This window comes from Vespa crabro, chromosome 4, assembly GCF_910589235.1.
Source record: "Vespa crabro chromosome 4, iyVesCrab1.2, whole genome shotgun sequence".
Taxonomy (NCBI): domain Eukaryota; kingdom Metazoa; phylum Arthropoda; class Insecta; order Hymenoptera; family Vespidae; genus Vespa; species Vespa crabro.
In genome coordinates this window covers 4300896-4316758 of record NC_060958.1, presented here as the reverse complement: position 1 = coordinate 4316758, position 15863 = coordinate 4300896, and the positions used below count along the sequence as shown (strand labels likewise).

Genomic DNA, 15863 nt, shown 5'->3' with positions numbered 1-15863 from the left:
CTTTCTTCTTCTTTGATACTTCCCTCCTTTACTTTCTTCTACCCCTTCTACATATTTTCTCATTCCTTTCCATTAGATTTCGTCATTATCGTCCTTTAATTACGTCCAATAATTAATCCAATATTTTTTTATTTTTATGTTCTTTTTTTGTTTTGTTTTTATTTTATTCCTCCTATATCCTTTATATTCCCAAGTTATTATATAAAATTATAAAATTCGTCGGTGAGCAACAGTTCAACGAATGTCAAATATTTTTGGGTCAATATCAAGTATTTTTCTTTTCTTATTTATCTTATTTAATTGAATTTTACTTTCCCTTTCTTTTCGTTTTTTTCTTAAAACCAACAGAGAGAAAACGTGGATTCGATCATGGTGATATAATAAATATATATATATATATATATATATATATATATATATATATATTTATTTATTTATTATATATATATATATTTAGACAGAAATAGTATAGTTCTCAATCTATTCTTCGAGGTACGCTTTTTCTAATATATATACGATTCTCTCACGTATCGATGCACTTAAAGAGTGCAAATCTACAAACCCTCTCTGTTTTTTCGAGAAAGAAAAGAGAGAGAGAGAGAGAGAGAGAGAGAGAGAGAGAGAGAGAAAGAGTGAGAAATCTTCTTTGATTGTTCGCACGGTCGAGTTTTGCAAGTGAGTCTAAATAAGTTGGATGAAATTCTCATGAACGATCACTTTTTACTAAGATAGAATGTAATATTACTATTGCCGAACAGTGTTTCGTAATAATATTGCTAAAAACCAGTCTTTCAAAAATTACCACAATTATCAAAATTAATAGTTCATATTTTTTTGAGAATTATTACTATTATTCTTATTCTTATTTTTATTCTTATTATTACTATCCTTATCATTATTATTATTATTATTGTTATTGTTACTATTATTGTTATTGTTATTGTTATTACTATTATTACTATTATTACTATTATTACTGTTATTATTTACGCTTAAAATCGTTTACTATCGATTATAGACTCTAAATATCACAACTCGATAAAATTGAAAAAATGGTTGGATAAGAATAAATCAATGTCGAGTAAGAGAATGCAAAATGCAAGGCCCGACTGATGACGAAACGCACGAAAGTGAGCGTCATTCGACATTCCTTATGACGTCATATCGAAACGAGAGAAAGCCGTTAAAAAAAAGATTGCTTTTGGTACGTCTATGTGTCGTGGAAAGGAACTTCGTAAATTTAACGTTGGCAGTACTGAGTTAACGCGTATGAAATTCTACGCGTGGCAACCTCGATGTCTACGGCCAATCAGGCAATGTTGTTTCCGTTTGCATTGACCAATCGGATGCATTGAATGCCATGACCAGAATGCATTGCACATTGAAAGAATAGCGTGAAGGTGGGGGGAAACGGTCTAGAAAGTCTCTCACGGCGTGGCTTCGTTCTCTTCGTTGTCGAGCGGCGTAGTGGGTGCCACCACTTTTCGAGGACGACTACGAAACGAGCTGCTACGTATCTAGCGCGAAGGCGAAGGAGAGGAAAGAGGAGGCTTCGATCGGTAGACGTGCCTTCCTCTGATTATCCTCAACCAGTCTCACGCGTTATAGAAAATATGGCGGGAACGGAGACGCCAAACGTAAAGTCCGACATAACGAACACATCCTCTGAGACAAACGAAAATAATGCAAGAGAAAGGAACGTTCAAGGCGGAGGTGGAGGTGGCGGTGGAGGTGGTGGAGGAGGAGGAGGTGGCGGCGGCGGCGGCGGCGGCGGAAGTAACCGTGGACCTCGTGGTAGAAAAGGAGGTACAAGATTTTCCGGCGGACGTGGCGGTGGAATGATGGGTGGAAGAAACGATGGACCGGTAAGAACATTCATTTTTCTTTGCTTTCTTTCTTTCTTTGTCTCTCTCTCTCTATATATATGTGTTTGTGATATATATATATATGTATGATATATATGCATATATATATGATATACATATTTATGCGACGAGATCTTTGAATATTGGTCACAATGCGTCTCGTTTCGCGGCCATATTTTTTATTCTGTCCACGCGTCGTTTCTTATCGATAATTTTGTGCCCTTCTCAGCATGCTTCCTAATAAAAATTACGATCAGAATTTAATATTTTTTTACTACGTAACTTTTATAGGATTAAAGATTATATGTATGGAACTTATATGAAATTGTTTAAAGATTCTATTTGAAATAAGACGCATATCGTCTTTGTTCACGATCGTTGTTTCTCAACGTATTAACTATATCAACTTTATATATTATTTTTGGGCTTCTCTAATACCTCATTTTATACGTATGAGTTGTCCTGTTGCACACCAGCCAAAGTAGTTTAGATATATTTTATTGTTTCATTATCCGTAAGATATTAAAAGATTCCTAACTTATTTTTTTTATTATCTAAATGCATAACATTACTATATGATTATATGTAATTTGTAGAACATTTTCACTTGAAGAAAAGTAGAGTCATTGGGTTATCGATCTTTTTTAGACGCCATTAGTAATCTTACAGAATGGCACGTCTCAAAATGGTTGCATACCGACGCGATGCTTCTATAGATGGCGCACTATAAAGGAACACGTGTTTCTAATATATATTTCATATGCGATAAATTATGTTGTGTATTTGAGATTTTTTTCTTGTAAATAAGGAAAAGTTGAAAAGTGCCAATAAATTTATTAGTTTTATACTTCTTGTTAGAGATATTTGATAAATAAATTCAATAAAAATGTTTTAGATGAAAATGAGTGATTCCATGATAGATGGTGGCTTAGATAATACAATGTCGGAAGGAATGGGAGGTATGGGAGGAATGGGTGGTATGGGTGGTATGGGAGCTCGTGGAGGTGGTATGCGTGGTGGTAGAGGCGGCAGAGGTGGAGACCGAAATATGGGAAATCGTTCACAAGATGTAAGTTTTTAAATTTTAAAGTAAGTGAATAAAGAAGACTTTTGGACGAAGCTTTTAGACATTTTGTTATAGGATCGATTAATGGAACGGATAATGGCTATAAGTGGCCCTACACATGAGTTGCCACCTCAAGAAACTGCAGAAAAGAAATTCAGTGGTCGTAATCGCTTATATATTGGTAATCTTACAAATGATGTTACCGAAGAAGAAATCCAGGCGATGTTCGCACAGTATGGTGAAATATCCGAACTATTTGTGAACAAGGAAAAGAATTTTGCATTTCTTAGAATGGTAAATTACTTTAATTTTTAGATACTCTATACGCGTTATGATATTTTGCTGATATGATTAAAATAATTACCGTTTGATACAATTATGATACAAACTTAATGGCTGTAAATTTTTGATGATCGTATTAACTATATATATGTATATTAGCAGTATTCTTAAACGAATTCAATTCTAATACAGTTTATTTATTGCTTATTTTAGGATTATCGAGTAAATGCAGAAAAAGCGAAACATGAGTTAGATGGAACTATGCGTAAAGGTCGTGCTCTTAAAGTACGATTCGCTCCTCATTCTTCTACGATAAAAATAAAGAATCTCACTCCATGGATTTCGAATGAATTGCTAGAGAGGGCATTCAGTGTATTTGGAGAAATCGAACGTGCAATCGTTATTGTTGACGACAGAGGGAAGTCTACGGGTGAAGGTATCGTTGAATACTGCAGAAAACCATCAGCGCAACTTGCTTTGAGAAAATGTACGGAAGGGTGTTATTTCCTTACTGCGTAAGTTTATTAAAAATAATTATTTAACTATCTTCATGAAGCCCCGAAGCCACGCTTGTGATAAATATTTCTTTATCAGCAAGTGCCGTAAATATTTTCTAGGGGAATAGAAAAATATATTCCACATATATAGGAACCATGGCAGATTATTATTCTTTGTGCTGTGTGCCAAAAAGTGGAATACAAATTTATTTATTTATTTATTTATTCAATTTTTCTTTTCTTTTTTTTTTTATTATTATTAAGAACACTTATTTCCAAAAAAATAATGATAAATATTTATATTCTAATAATTTTAATTAATTTCAGATCTCTTCGGCCTGTAGTTGTCGAACCTTTTGAACAACAAGACGATATCGATGGTTATCCTGATAAAAATTTACCACGTAAGAATCCCGAATTTTTCAAGGCTCGTGAAATTGGACCAAGATTCGCGCAAATAGGTAGTTTTGAACACGAATATGGAACAAGGTGGAAACAGTTACATGAATTATATAAGCAAAAAGAAGAAGCATTAAAACGAGAAATGGCAATGGAAGAAGAAAAATTAGAAGCTCAAATGGAATTTGCAAGATACGAGCATGAAACTGAATTACTTAGAGAACGTACGTATTTGATATTTTTGTCTTAAAAAAAATGTAGATCAGAAGTTTTTAATAATATTATTCATATCGTAATTATTATTTACAGAATTACGTATGCGTGAAGCTGATAGAGAAAGACAGAAGAGAGAATGGGAAATGAAGGAACGACAAGCGGAAGAACAGAGAACACGAGAAGAAGAATTAAGGAGACGTCAACAAGAAGAAATGGCAATCCGTATAAGACGGCAAGAAGAAGAACTACACAGGCGACAACAAGAAAATAATTTGTTCATGCAGGTGAGTTTGAACAACTAATTTCGTTTTCCTGTCTCGCTTTTGATTATTATTTTAATTAAAAAAATAAACCGTTAGCGATTAAATAAATACTTAATTACAATGCATTGTTCGGTATAATGTACTTTATAAAAATCTAATGTTTAACGATACTTAGGGCTCTGCTCCTTTTATTTTTAAGGAGCAAGCGATGAGAGGTGGTGGTGCAGGCGGCGGTGGTGGTGGTGGTCTCGGAGGCGGAAAGAATTATGATTCCGTTAGTAATAGTGATCGCGACGGTTATGGCCAACCGGACGGTAAGTTAATTTTTTTCTTTAACTATGCTTTTATTGAATTTGAATGATTTGAAATTACATCGTATATTCGTCTATTTGAAAAGAAATAGAATTTTAATTTTATATGTTCAACACGTTGCCGTAAATGACGGTTATAAGCCATCTTGCACATGACGATTGACGCTCAATTTCATATAGCAATTATAAACAATTGAAAAATGTGTTTCTGAACACGATCGTCAAATTAAGTGTGCGGCAGCGTGTTAAGAAACAAAATGACCATCTTACGGGACTATATCATTCATTCATTTTTATAAATACTCACACATATATATAATTGCTAATAATATCTGAGTCTACAGCAACAAATGTTAAATTTTCTTAAATATTAGTTAATAGCAGTAGTGGAATGATTAAAAGTTGAAAATCATTTGCAATCACATTGTAAATGTTTTTTTTTTATTGTTAATTACAGGTGGAAGCAGTATGCCAGTGGTAATGTATCTTTTGCATTTACAATCTAGTTTTATAAGTTCTAATCTATATCTTTACATTTCTATCTTGAAAAGTTTTATTTCTTCTTCTTTCTATATTTTTTATTTCTACTTTGACGAAATAATCACAAATAATTACGACTACATATGCCGCGAATCCGTAAATCGGGAAGATCAAACTACAGGTTTTTTTTTTGCATGAAAATATTGCAGCCAGTTTGATAGAAACTGCCACTGCCAATATCTCGATATTTTCTAGTGGTATATTCCATAATATCCCCGTGAGCATGCTGTCTGATATAACAGAGTTCTAATGTCTGCAATACTGCCAGATATGTTTTATTTATTTTTTTTATTGATACAATTCTTTTTTGAACACACATAAACACATACATACATACACACACACATTTGTAAAATTACTTCGTAATAATATTTAAGAGGCATTAACATGTGGAGGCGTCAATGAGCATGTAAAAACGGAACATCTCTCGTTATATTGGGTATCGAAAGATATATAAGTAACATCCATTAAAATAAGAAACATTCTGCATATTAATTACTTATAACAGTTAACAACTATATGTATATATTTATATTTTTTAGAAATATTGAAATACGACGATCAAGACAATAATTTGTCATTTTTAAGCATTATAACACTTCTTCAATATCTTCATTCTTATATCATGCAAGATGTATTATACGATAACATCTTTTAAATATTTTTTTAAGATAATGTTCATGGGTTATATCAAGGAATTGAAGTGGGGAAAAAACATCGCTATTTTTTAAACGCGTCATACTTCTGATCTCGAATTTTCTTGAAGGTTTTTTAGGGTTGCCCAAGTTTCTACATGACTCGATAATCTAAAATTTTCTTTGCCGCCTTTTTCTTCGTGATGTCTTCTTAATTTAATTCGTTAGGGTTGGGGAATATATATCTATCGTTTTTTGTGATTCTACTCCCGATCGAAAGCACGTCAATGTGTGAACGTATACATATGCATGGAATAATAATATATGTGCCCATTTTTATGACATTTTCTTTAGGAAAATAATATAATATAAAGAAAAAAAAAGAAAGTGAAAGTTATGTTCACGAGATCTGTGAACTTTAACTTGGGGGTAAAGATATCGTAATCGGTGATTTTATATAGTACTTGAAATATATTTTCAGATCGTTGGGGGAAAAAAATATATATACACTTAGGATCTCTAATTAATCCATGATCTATGTAAAGAAATTCTATAAAGAAATTTTTGTCTTCAATCGTAACGATCTTAACTTTTCTAACTTAGGACTGAAATTGAAACTTGCTGCGTTTGGTCTCTCCACATGCTTGCAGACAGGAGACTCTGTTTTTTTCTCTAGTTCAGTTAAGATTTAGGTGTTCATCTACTATGGAACTTTGAATTTTCTATGAATACAATATTTTTCTACTGAAATTGATTTCGTATTTAATTTTCAATGTTTAATGTTAAATATATAAGAAATACTTTTAAAAGGATTAGTTCCATAGTAACTATTTGCTGACCAAGCAATGCCCAATTTTATCAGACATTTTAGAGAATGTTCTATACGTTTACTCTCACAGTTTTATTGGATTACATAAATCTCTTAATTTTAATGTCCCCCACCTCCCCTCTATATATATATATATATATATATATATATATATATATACACGATGTGTTCTTTGTGAATAATTCTTTTAAATGAACTATGTGAAATATGGAAAATCTCTCTAGAGTCTGTATAGTACGTAGAGTTTGCTTGGAGATCTTGATCAAATCTCCTTGCTCCTCACACCGTGTTCAGACTCTAAACACTAAAAATTATCTGTCCTTGGGGTAATACTATAATATAATTTAATATTATATAAAACCAAAAATTAAAGGTATATTACTAGCACTCGATACTTTTTAATCATTATCAAAAATGAGGAATATTAAATCTGACCTCTCTTAATATCGCTATAAAACTTTAACTCTAATATAGTATACTTTTTTCAATGTGAATCTTTAACAAAAGAAAAGGGAAAAGAAAAATGTTTTAAGAAATCTTTAATGAATGAAGTTTATGAATAATATTTTTTCCCCGATTTGAAGTAACATTCACGTTTTATTTTGAGTATATCGTTTAAATACTCAATACTATATTGCATATGATTTTTTTGTTTTAGCGAAAACTACTTCTAGTACTACGAAAAAATGCTAACAGCATTTTAGAAACATACTCTTTTAAACTCTTCGATCACGAAGCGTTGTTGTATCAATGCGTTTTATATACTTCAAGACCTAAGCAATATGGTCTTATGAATAGACATTTTCGCGTTAACATAATCTAATTTTAATAACGATCACGTACCATTATGGCTTCTCTTTCTAAATACCTATGACAACCTATGACGAAGACGAAACTACGTACGCTCTCTAAACAATATCCATCATTGTGTCTGCATTGGGCATTTGCTTGGTCTTATTAAGAAATCGATGTTTAAATAAAAATAGGAAAATATTTTATATACATATATATAGAGAGACGCTTCTTTTGAAAGACGCTGATTTAAAAAAAAAAGAAAACATTAAAGAATAATATGCGTCTAAAAGTGAATAGATATAACAATAAATATATATCTCACGTATTCCAATATGTTATATCAATTATAATACTACTACTACTACTACTACTATTAGTACTATTACTACTACTATTACTACTACTACTACTACTACTACTACTACTACTACTACTACTACTACTACTACTACTTATACATATTATATAAACCACGCACGCAACATCTAACATTGTGTTTTCCCCTTTCTTTTCTATGTGATTTGACGAAAATTGTGACGATGACCTGTGCGCTGCTGTCAAACATGTGGATGGTCGCCCTGAAAAAACGTGCGAAAATCTATTTATGGTACATCCAAAACTCTGTTCTCGGTGTCCTGTTCTATCTGAATGAACACACGAAAACAAACAATTGTACCGTTCACGTCGGTGATCATATCTCAACGTACTACTCTTTCGGACGCTACGACATCATTAACAAAAAACAAAACTCTTTGACGAAACCTAAAAACGAAAAAAAACGAACCAAAATATGGATCAATCGGGATATCGTTCCGCGTGATTTATTAATTGCTATATAATATCGTGTATCGCATATATCACATTTGCTGCGAATGTTAGGATCCAAAGTCGTTTATGGACGCATACAATAACATGGATCGTGGTAGTCGCGGTGGCTATAGCGACGATCGGGGACAAATCATGGATTTGATGGATATGAGAGTAGATATGAGTAATATGGGTGGCGGTCGTGGTGGTAGTGGCGGAGGTGGACGTTGGCAAGGAAACGATCGAAATCGTCAAGACGATTATCCTAATAAAAGGAGACGTTATTAGAAAGAGAAAGAAAAGTATGAAATGAAATTTAAGATAGAAAAACAAAAGCGAAAACAAAGAAGAAAAGATAAAAAAGCAAAACAAAAACCGCGTAAAATATTACACCTTTCTTCTCCATATCTCTATCTTTAATATCTCTTTCGAGACATACATACAGATCATTTTCGTTGTACGATTCGCTTCATTCTTGATACTATTTCTCTTTCTATCTCTCTCTTTCTCTCTCTATTTCTATCACTATTTCTATCTATCTTTTATAATGACTGGAATATATATGTGTGTATTATATATATATATATGTGTGTGTGTGTGTGTTATATATACATATATATATATATAAACCGATGAATGAATAAACTCTTTATCTATCTCTTTCTTACTATCTATCGGAATCTAAAGAAGTACATCATGCCTTTTACGTCCGATACAAATAATGAAACGAAGGGAAAGAAAATTAGTCTTCTTTAGAATCGATGAACAACGATATGTAGGGAAGAAAGGGAAGATTAGAAAAAAGTGTCAGATATATCGTCCGCATATGAAAAAAAGGAAAAAATGAATACAAAAATATTGAAAAAAAAGGAAAAAAAATAATGAAAAGAAGAAATGGAGTAGTAGCTACTATAAGAAAGTAGATCACGCAACGAGATACAAAACGTATGTGTGTGTGTGTATGTGTATATATATATACATACATATATATATATATATATTATATATACACACACAAACTGACCGATGTTCTCTGTGCTCGAAATACTTTTGCTGGAAAAAGAAAAAGAACAAAAAAAAATATCGAACTACAAAATATATTTATAATTTACGATTTTCTAAGTTAAGGCATTAGGTTATACATACATAATATACATACATACATACATAATATACAAACATACATGCATACATACATGCTACGTATATAATATAGATTGCATTTTTTTCCCTTTTGGACCGAGAACGACATACTTCCATTTGCCTATTTTTCGAGCAAAATATCGTATAAAAAGGAGAAAGATTTATATATATATATACATATATATATATATATATATATATATATATTAAAATGTGTACGTTTTAAGAGTTTGTTTCGGTGCGCATGTACTTCAAAAATAATCATGTGAGAAATCTATAAGATTGATATATTTGACATTAACCAAAACTTTTAATCTCTATTCTCTCGGCAGACATTAAATGTACAATTTCTATTTCGTGCTCTTTACGAAGTGAAATATACTTTATATTGTAAAGTAAAGTTTGTTGTACGCTTTGAACGACGGATTAATTTCATCGAGATTACATTACATTGGACTTTTGTGAAAAAAAAAAACAAAGACAACAATAAGAAAAATAAAATAACAAACGAGAAATCATCTCATCTGACAAGAACTATAATTTTATCAATAAAGTTTTATGAACATACAAATATCTCTCGAATCTCTCTTTATGTGATTTCTACAGCTAGAGTCGCACAAGAGACGATCCTAACATGAACTTTTATATATGATTAACTCTGTTTTTCTTTCTTTATATATATATATACACACACAACACACACACACACAAAGAAAGTCGTGTGAATGATCTTTCTGCAGTAATCTCTCAATTACGAGAATATTGATTTTTTTTTTTTTATGATCCGTAATGTTTTCTGTCTCTTTATTTAATTATCATTAATATTTTCTATCTTTTAGAAAGATATGGGAAAATCTAACCTCGCATTAAACATCGTTAAAGTGTCTTTCTTCGCAGGTTAATTAAATTAATTTACCCGTGTTTAATAGACCGTTTTATTTGATAATCAACCTTGATAATGATTATATAAAGAGAAGTTGAATGTTAATGCATAAAGAAAATAAAAAAAAAGAAAATAAAAAAAAAAGAATTAAATTCGATTAGATAGATTATATATACGTACCGATAAAATATGTTCTGAAAAAATGAGACCCTTGAGTAGTATTTCTCTGTATATATTCTTATAGACAAGATATTCCGAGGCGTCCGTTTCGTATCGTTATCTTGTTAAACTAAAACTAACTTTTCTATGAAGTTAATTTTATTTGACCTCGACTACATATTTACATGTTATATTTAAAACATATACATATATCTCATTATAAATTCTAACTTTTTCTCTTTAATTTTTTTTTTTATAATAGAATATGATATATATAGATACATAGATTTAAACATACATTATTTTATTTGCTTAGTTTCATATCTTTTTTTATTATGATTTTTTTTCTATCCATGGAATTTTATTTTATTTTATTTTATTTAATTTAATTTTATTTTATTTCGTTTTATTTTATTTTATTTTATTTTATTTTATTTTATTTTATATTACTTTACTTCATTTCATTTTGCTTTGTTTGGTTTTATTACGTTTAATTCCCCTTTTGTTTCATATCCGATAGAAGGAAGTATTAATGAGAGAAAGAAAAAAAAATGAAATAACATCCATTTTGTTACACGTATTAGTATATTATGATTTAAAATATTATGATTTAAAATAGAATAGAAAATTACGTAGATATTTATTATTATTTAGTGTCTCCTGTAAGTGAATCGAATGTTGTAAGATAATTAAGATTACGAGGAAAAAATTCGTTAGTTACGAACATATCCTTTTTTTGTTTGAAAAGAATGATATGTGTAATTATCGATATAAACAATATCTACAATAATTATTCGGAGAGAAATGAAAGACAAACTTGTCGTTCGACGAAAAATAGAAAGGGAAGAAAGAGGAAGATATAAACAATATGTTTATTCCCGTTATTCGCTTGATTGTAAAATTATTTTATTATCAAGTTGAACGAACAACAAAATTCTCTCTCTCTCTGTTGTTCGTGCAATTCTCTCTTACGAAAAATGAGATGACTGACTCTGTTTCTCAAAGAGTACACCTTCATTAAAATGCCTGCGATTACAGTTACAACAATTCTACATATGCATTTGTAACACTGAATGATATTAATCAAGAGTCTTTTAACGGAGGAGAGACAGCACTCACAAGATAGGCTTACTTACTTGAAACTGCTAGTCAATGTGAAACTACCGTCACAAGGTGAGTAGATTTTGATAACAAATGTTATTAAGCATAATTTTATTTTAACATTTCGGGTGGGACGTTTGAGAATGAATTTGTGGCAAAAACTAGCGAAATATATTATTACCATTATTATTATTATTATTATTATTATTATTATTATTATTATTATTATTATTATTGTTATTGTTATTATTATTATTATTATTATTATTATTACCATTATTATTATTACTAATATTATTATTATTATTATTATTATTATTATTATTATTATTATTATTATTATTATTACTATTATTATTATTATTATTATTATTATTATTATTATTATTATTATTATTATTATTATTATTATTATTATTATTATTATTATTCGTTTAAGAGAGATTATAACCTGTTTGTCATTTACAGGAAAGAGCTGTTTGAATTTTTCATTGATTTTATAATCTGTGTATATACATATATGTATACATATTGTCGTTTAATCCTTAATTGCGATTGATAGAAAATTACGACGATTATAAATCCCGATAAATCTTATATTTTCCATTAAGATGAAATACGATACTTAGACTGCATAAAAATTGTGAGAAGGGAATGTTTTTATCTGATCCAATTTTCATCAGCCTAGACCTTGTTTATTTCTACTCAAGACAACCGACCTATCTTTGCTCATGCTTTGACAATGGTTGTCTGGGTTTGTAATTGTGATCTGGGCTGTACGACTGAAAACAATATTTGACGAATAATCGATTATACCAATATCGTTTATTTCTCTCTTCTTTGGGGGTGTGATGTCGAAATTATGAAAAATAAAGTAAAAAAAGTAAATAAAAAAAATAAAAAAACTATATACATGAAAAAAGTATCTATATATATATATACGTCTTAACTCTGTCGGAAAGATTTTTACTTGCCACAAATCTGAAAAGAAATTCTAATTGATGATTATAATCAATAATTATGATAATTATTAAAACATACATAATGTGTTGGTGTCGACCAATGAATTATTAAAAATTGATATATTTCGATTAAAAACGGTATCTACTAACGAAAACAGTCTCTAATATTTATAAAATATAAAGTTATTGGTGGAACTATTTGTTATACATATATTTTATCAATTTCTGATATCTCTAAAGTGTGAAAGATTAAAAATTTGAAATACGACAAACTTTTTGTTGTATGTTTAATTGATATATAAAATTAATCACTAAAATACCTTATCGCTATCGTGACATTATTTATAGTTATAATTATTCCCTCGAGAATATATCAAAAACGATAAATTAAATTTGAAAATTTGTAGGAAAACGTAACTTTTTTTAATTCTTTAATATGACGGTAACTTATTATAATTATGTATGGTTGCAGATTATAGCAGCTGCTGGTTGAAGAAACAATTTGATTATCGTTATCGAGGTTAGTTAAATTAATAATACAATTTTAAATTAATAATACATCATTTTAACAACTTGGATAGTAATTGTATTATCGCTTTGATTGTAGTTATACTTACTGGAATGAAGAAATGTGTGATCGGGAAAGCACATGATAATGGAACATGTCCAGGATAGGGAAATTAAGGATTTTTAAAAGTATGTATTTGATAGCATTAGATCAAAACTAATAACAGAAATTATGTCTAATTTTCTCTGTAGTCATTAATGAACGAACATTGGTCGTGCGTAAATATTAATGTTTGGAAACGTTCGATGCGTTTCATTGATCATTGTCTTTGGATAAGAAATCTTATTTCTAATTTTCATCGTAGAATGTTTGAATGTTTATACGTATATCTATTTTCTTAGAATTGATATTTTTCATATTCAATTATTTATGTGATGAACACTTTCAACTGAAATTAACGATGATAGTATTCTCAACGTGTTCTGATATTAACGTAGTTGAATTTTTCTTTTTGCTTCCTTTCCTTTTTTTTTAATGCAAGAATTTTTATTTAAGAATAAGTAATCTAAGTTTTTGTTTTTCTTCAATAGAAATGGGAAAATGCTATCGAGTCCGTATTCTATATCCAGAAAAGAGTATAACACTGCGCATGGAAATATTTTATGGAAATAAAGGTAATAAATCAAATACATAAAACAAAAATTGAGAAATTTCGTTATTTCTATTTTAAAATGAAATTCACAAATAACAAAATGATGATTCCTTTCGGGACTGAAGCCTGATGACAAACCTTAAATCCCAACGTGTAAATCAACTGAAGTTACGATAACCTTTTATACATTATTTTTGTACGATATTGCTTTTGTTTTCTAGAATCAATGTATGTTACAGATTTCACATTGAATTACAAATTGTTGGAAGGAAGAATTTTCGTGGATGATGGCGATAATGATACAGCGGTAATTAAAATGATTTCAATTATTACTTTGAATAATGAAAAATAAAACTTAGTAAAAAATACGATTATGATACAGTTTCAGATTATGGCCAAAATCTATCCGTAAATGTATGTTTAATGAAATTATTACAAATATGTTTGCTATAGTTCGATATAAATTGTTACGTATCTATAGTAGACCACAAATTCGTAACTTATGACCGCGCTATTGGCGATCGAGAATGCCAACGAAGCTTCGCAAGCACGGTTGGAATTTTGCCTGGAATCTGGAATGTAACGTCGTCGTATGTTCTCCTCCATTGTCATGGAAGATAATATTAACTGATGAACTATTGGCTAGAGTCCTGATATTAAAGATGACAAATCACGTTCAAAAACTGATACCTAAAAGACAAAAATCTACGAATCTTCGTATCTGATTATTTTACATTAAAAAATATATTATTCTATTGTTTGTTATAGAATGAAAATAACTGAATCTACATAACGAAGAGATATATGAGCTAAATAAATAAATCGGTGGCCATTAATAACAACGTTTAGTTAGAAGAGGATTCAATTATAATTATTAATTAGTAAGAAACTTAATGAAAATTATTTGTAACAAATAATTATGAACTAACATTTACTATCTTCATAAATGATCCTTTTTTCGAAGTATCTACGAATATTAGTTCTTGAGATATATTACTCTATGAATAAAAGGAATGTTTCTTCTTTACTTTACGTGGCACACTGATTTATATAATTTTTTGAAAAAGGGTGAAGATGTTTACCTATATAAATTATTTCTAGAATATATTTGTCATCTATTTGCTACCATGCTAACTTTATATATATCTCCAATTGAAAATAGTAGACTCGAAGTAAAAATTGTTTTAAAGGAGATAGAATGCACTTTCCTTTTAAACCCTTTGCTCTATAATATCGTGTAAGAGTTATGTATATGCTTTTTGCAAGCCTTATAAATATAAGAAACACGAGTTTAGACTCATAGTACGTATATTATAGAACTACGTAAGTAATATATAGGATATAAGAAGCATTTTAAGGTAAATCGAGAGTCATACTTGTTAATCGTTGTCAGACATTGTCAAGTATCAGAAAAACACTAGTGAGTCCGTGATTGAATTTTTACAGATGCATTAGAAATTTTGTCTGCCGACTGATTTTAGCATGTGCCGTCACGACATAAATCATAGTACAAGGATTAATATACAATTTATCAAAATGGCTGTGATGTAAATTTAAAATTAGAATTAATGGCCACCGATGTACATGATTGTGAGAAATAAATGAAATTTTTTTGATTTTTAATATATACGTGTGTATATATATACACACATACACCTCTTTGTACTTCATTTGTATTTCAATAATGGGGAAATAAAATGAGCAGGGAGAGGTTAGAAAAGGGAGTGTCTTGTCTCATGATTTGAACAATCATAGTAAAATGTGTGTGTCGTGAAAAAAGCTTCGACAACATTTTTATTGTTAACCGCAGAAAAAGCCATATACACTTTCACACGAAATCGATCATAGTTTATAATAATATCGAAAAATTTACGGTAATTAAACATTGTTGTACATAAATATAAAGATGACATTGCACGTTCTCTCATGTGTGCCAAAACTGTACAAAAA

The 15863-nt window shown here is 29.7% G+C and overlaps 1 protein-coding gene across 6 annotated transcripts; it reads left to right on the top strand.

Annotated features, from left to right (window-relative positions):
- Positions 1-1406: 1406 nt before the first annotated feature.
- On the top strand, positions 1407-15863 carry LOC124423263 (hrp65 protein-like). Of its 6 annotated transcripts, none has more exons than XR_006942041.1 (13): positions 1407-1865; positions 2761-2934; positions 3007-3225; positions 3427-3728; positions 4038-4333; positions 4419-4609; positions 4764-4902; positions 5357-5376; positions 13226-13273; positions 13361-13449; positions 13852-13935; positions 14153-14220; positions 14682-15863. XR_006942041.1 is itself a non-coding variant. In XM_046960802.1 (9 exons), exons 1-9 carry the CDS (start codon positions 1614-1616, stop codon positions 8791-8793), a joined length of 1782 nt encoding a protein of 593 aa, XP_046816758.1. In that variant the 5' UTR covers positions 1407-1613; the 3' UTR covers positions 8794-10219. The 6 variants fall into 6 exon arrangements, 4 of the variants coding, with proteins under 4 accessions (XP_046816758.1, XP_046816757.1, XP_046816756.1 ...); XR_006942042.1 differs by having other exon boundaries at positions 14296-15863; XM_046960802.1 differs by lacking the exons at positions 13226-13273; positions 13361-13449; positions 13852-13935; positions 14153-14220; positions 14682-15863 and adding an exon at positions 8578-10219 and having other exon boundaries at positions 4791-4902.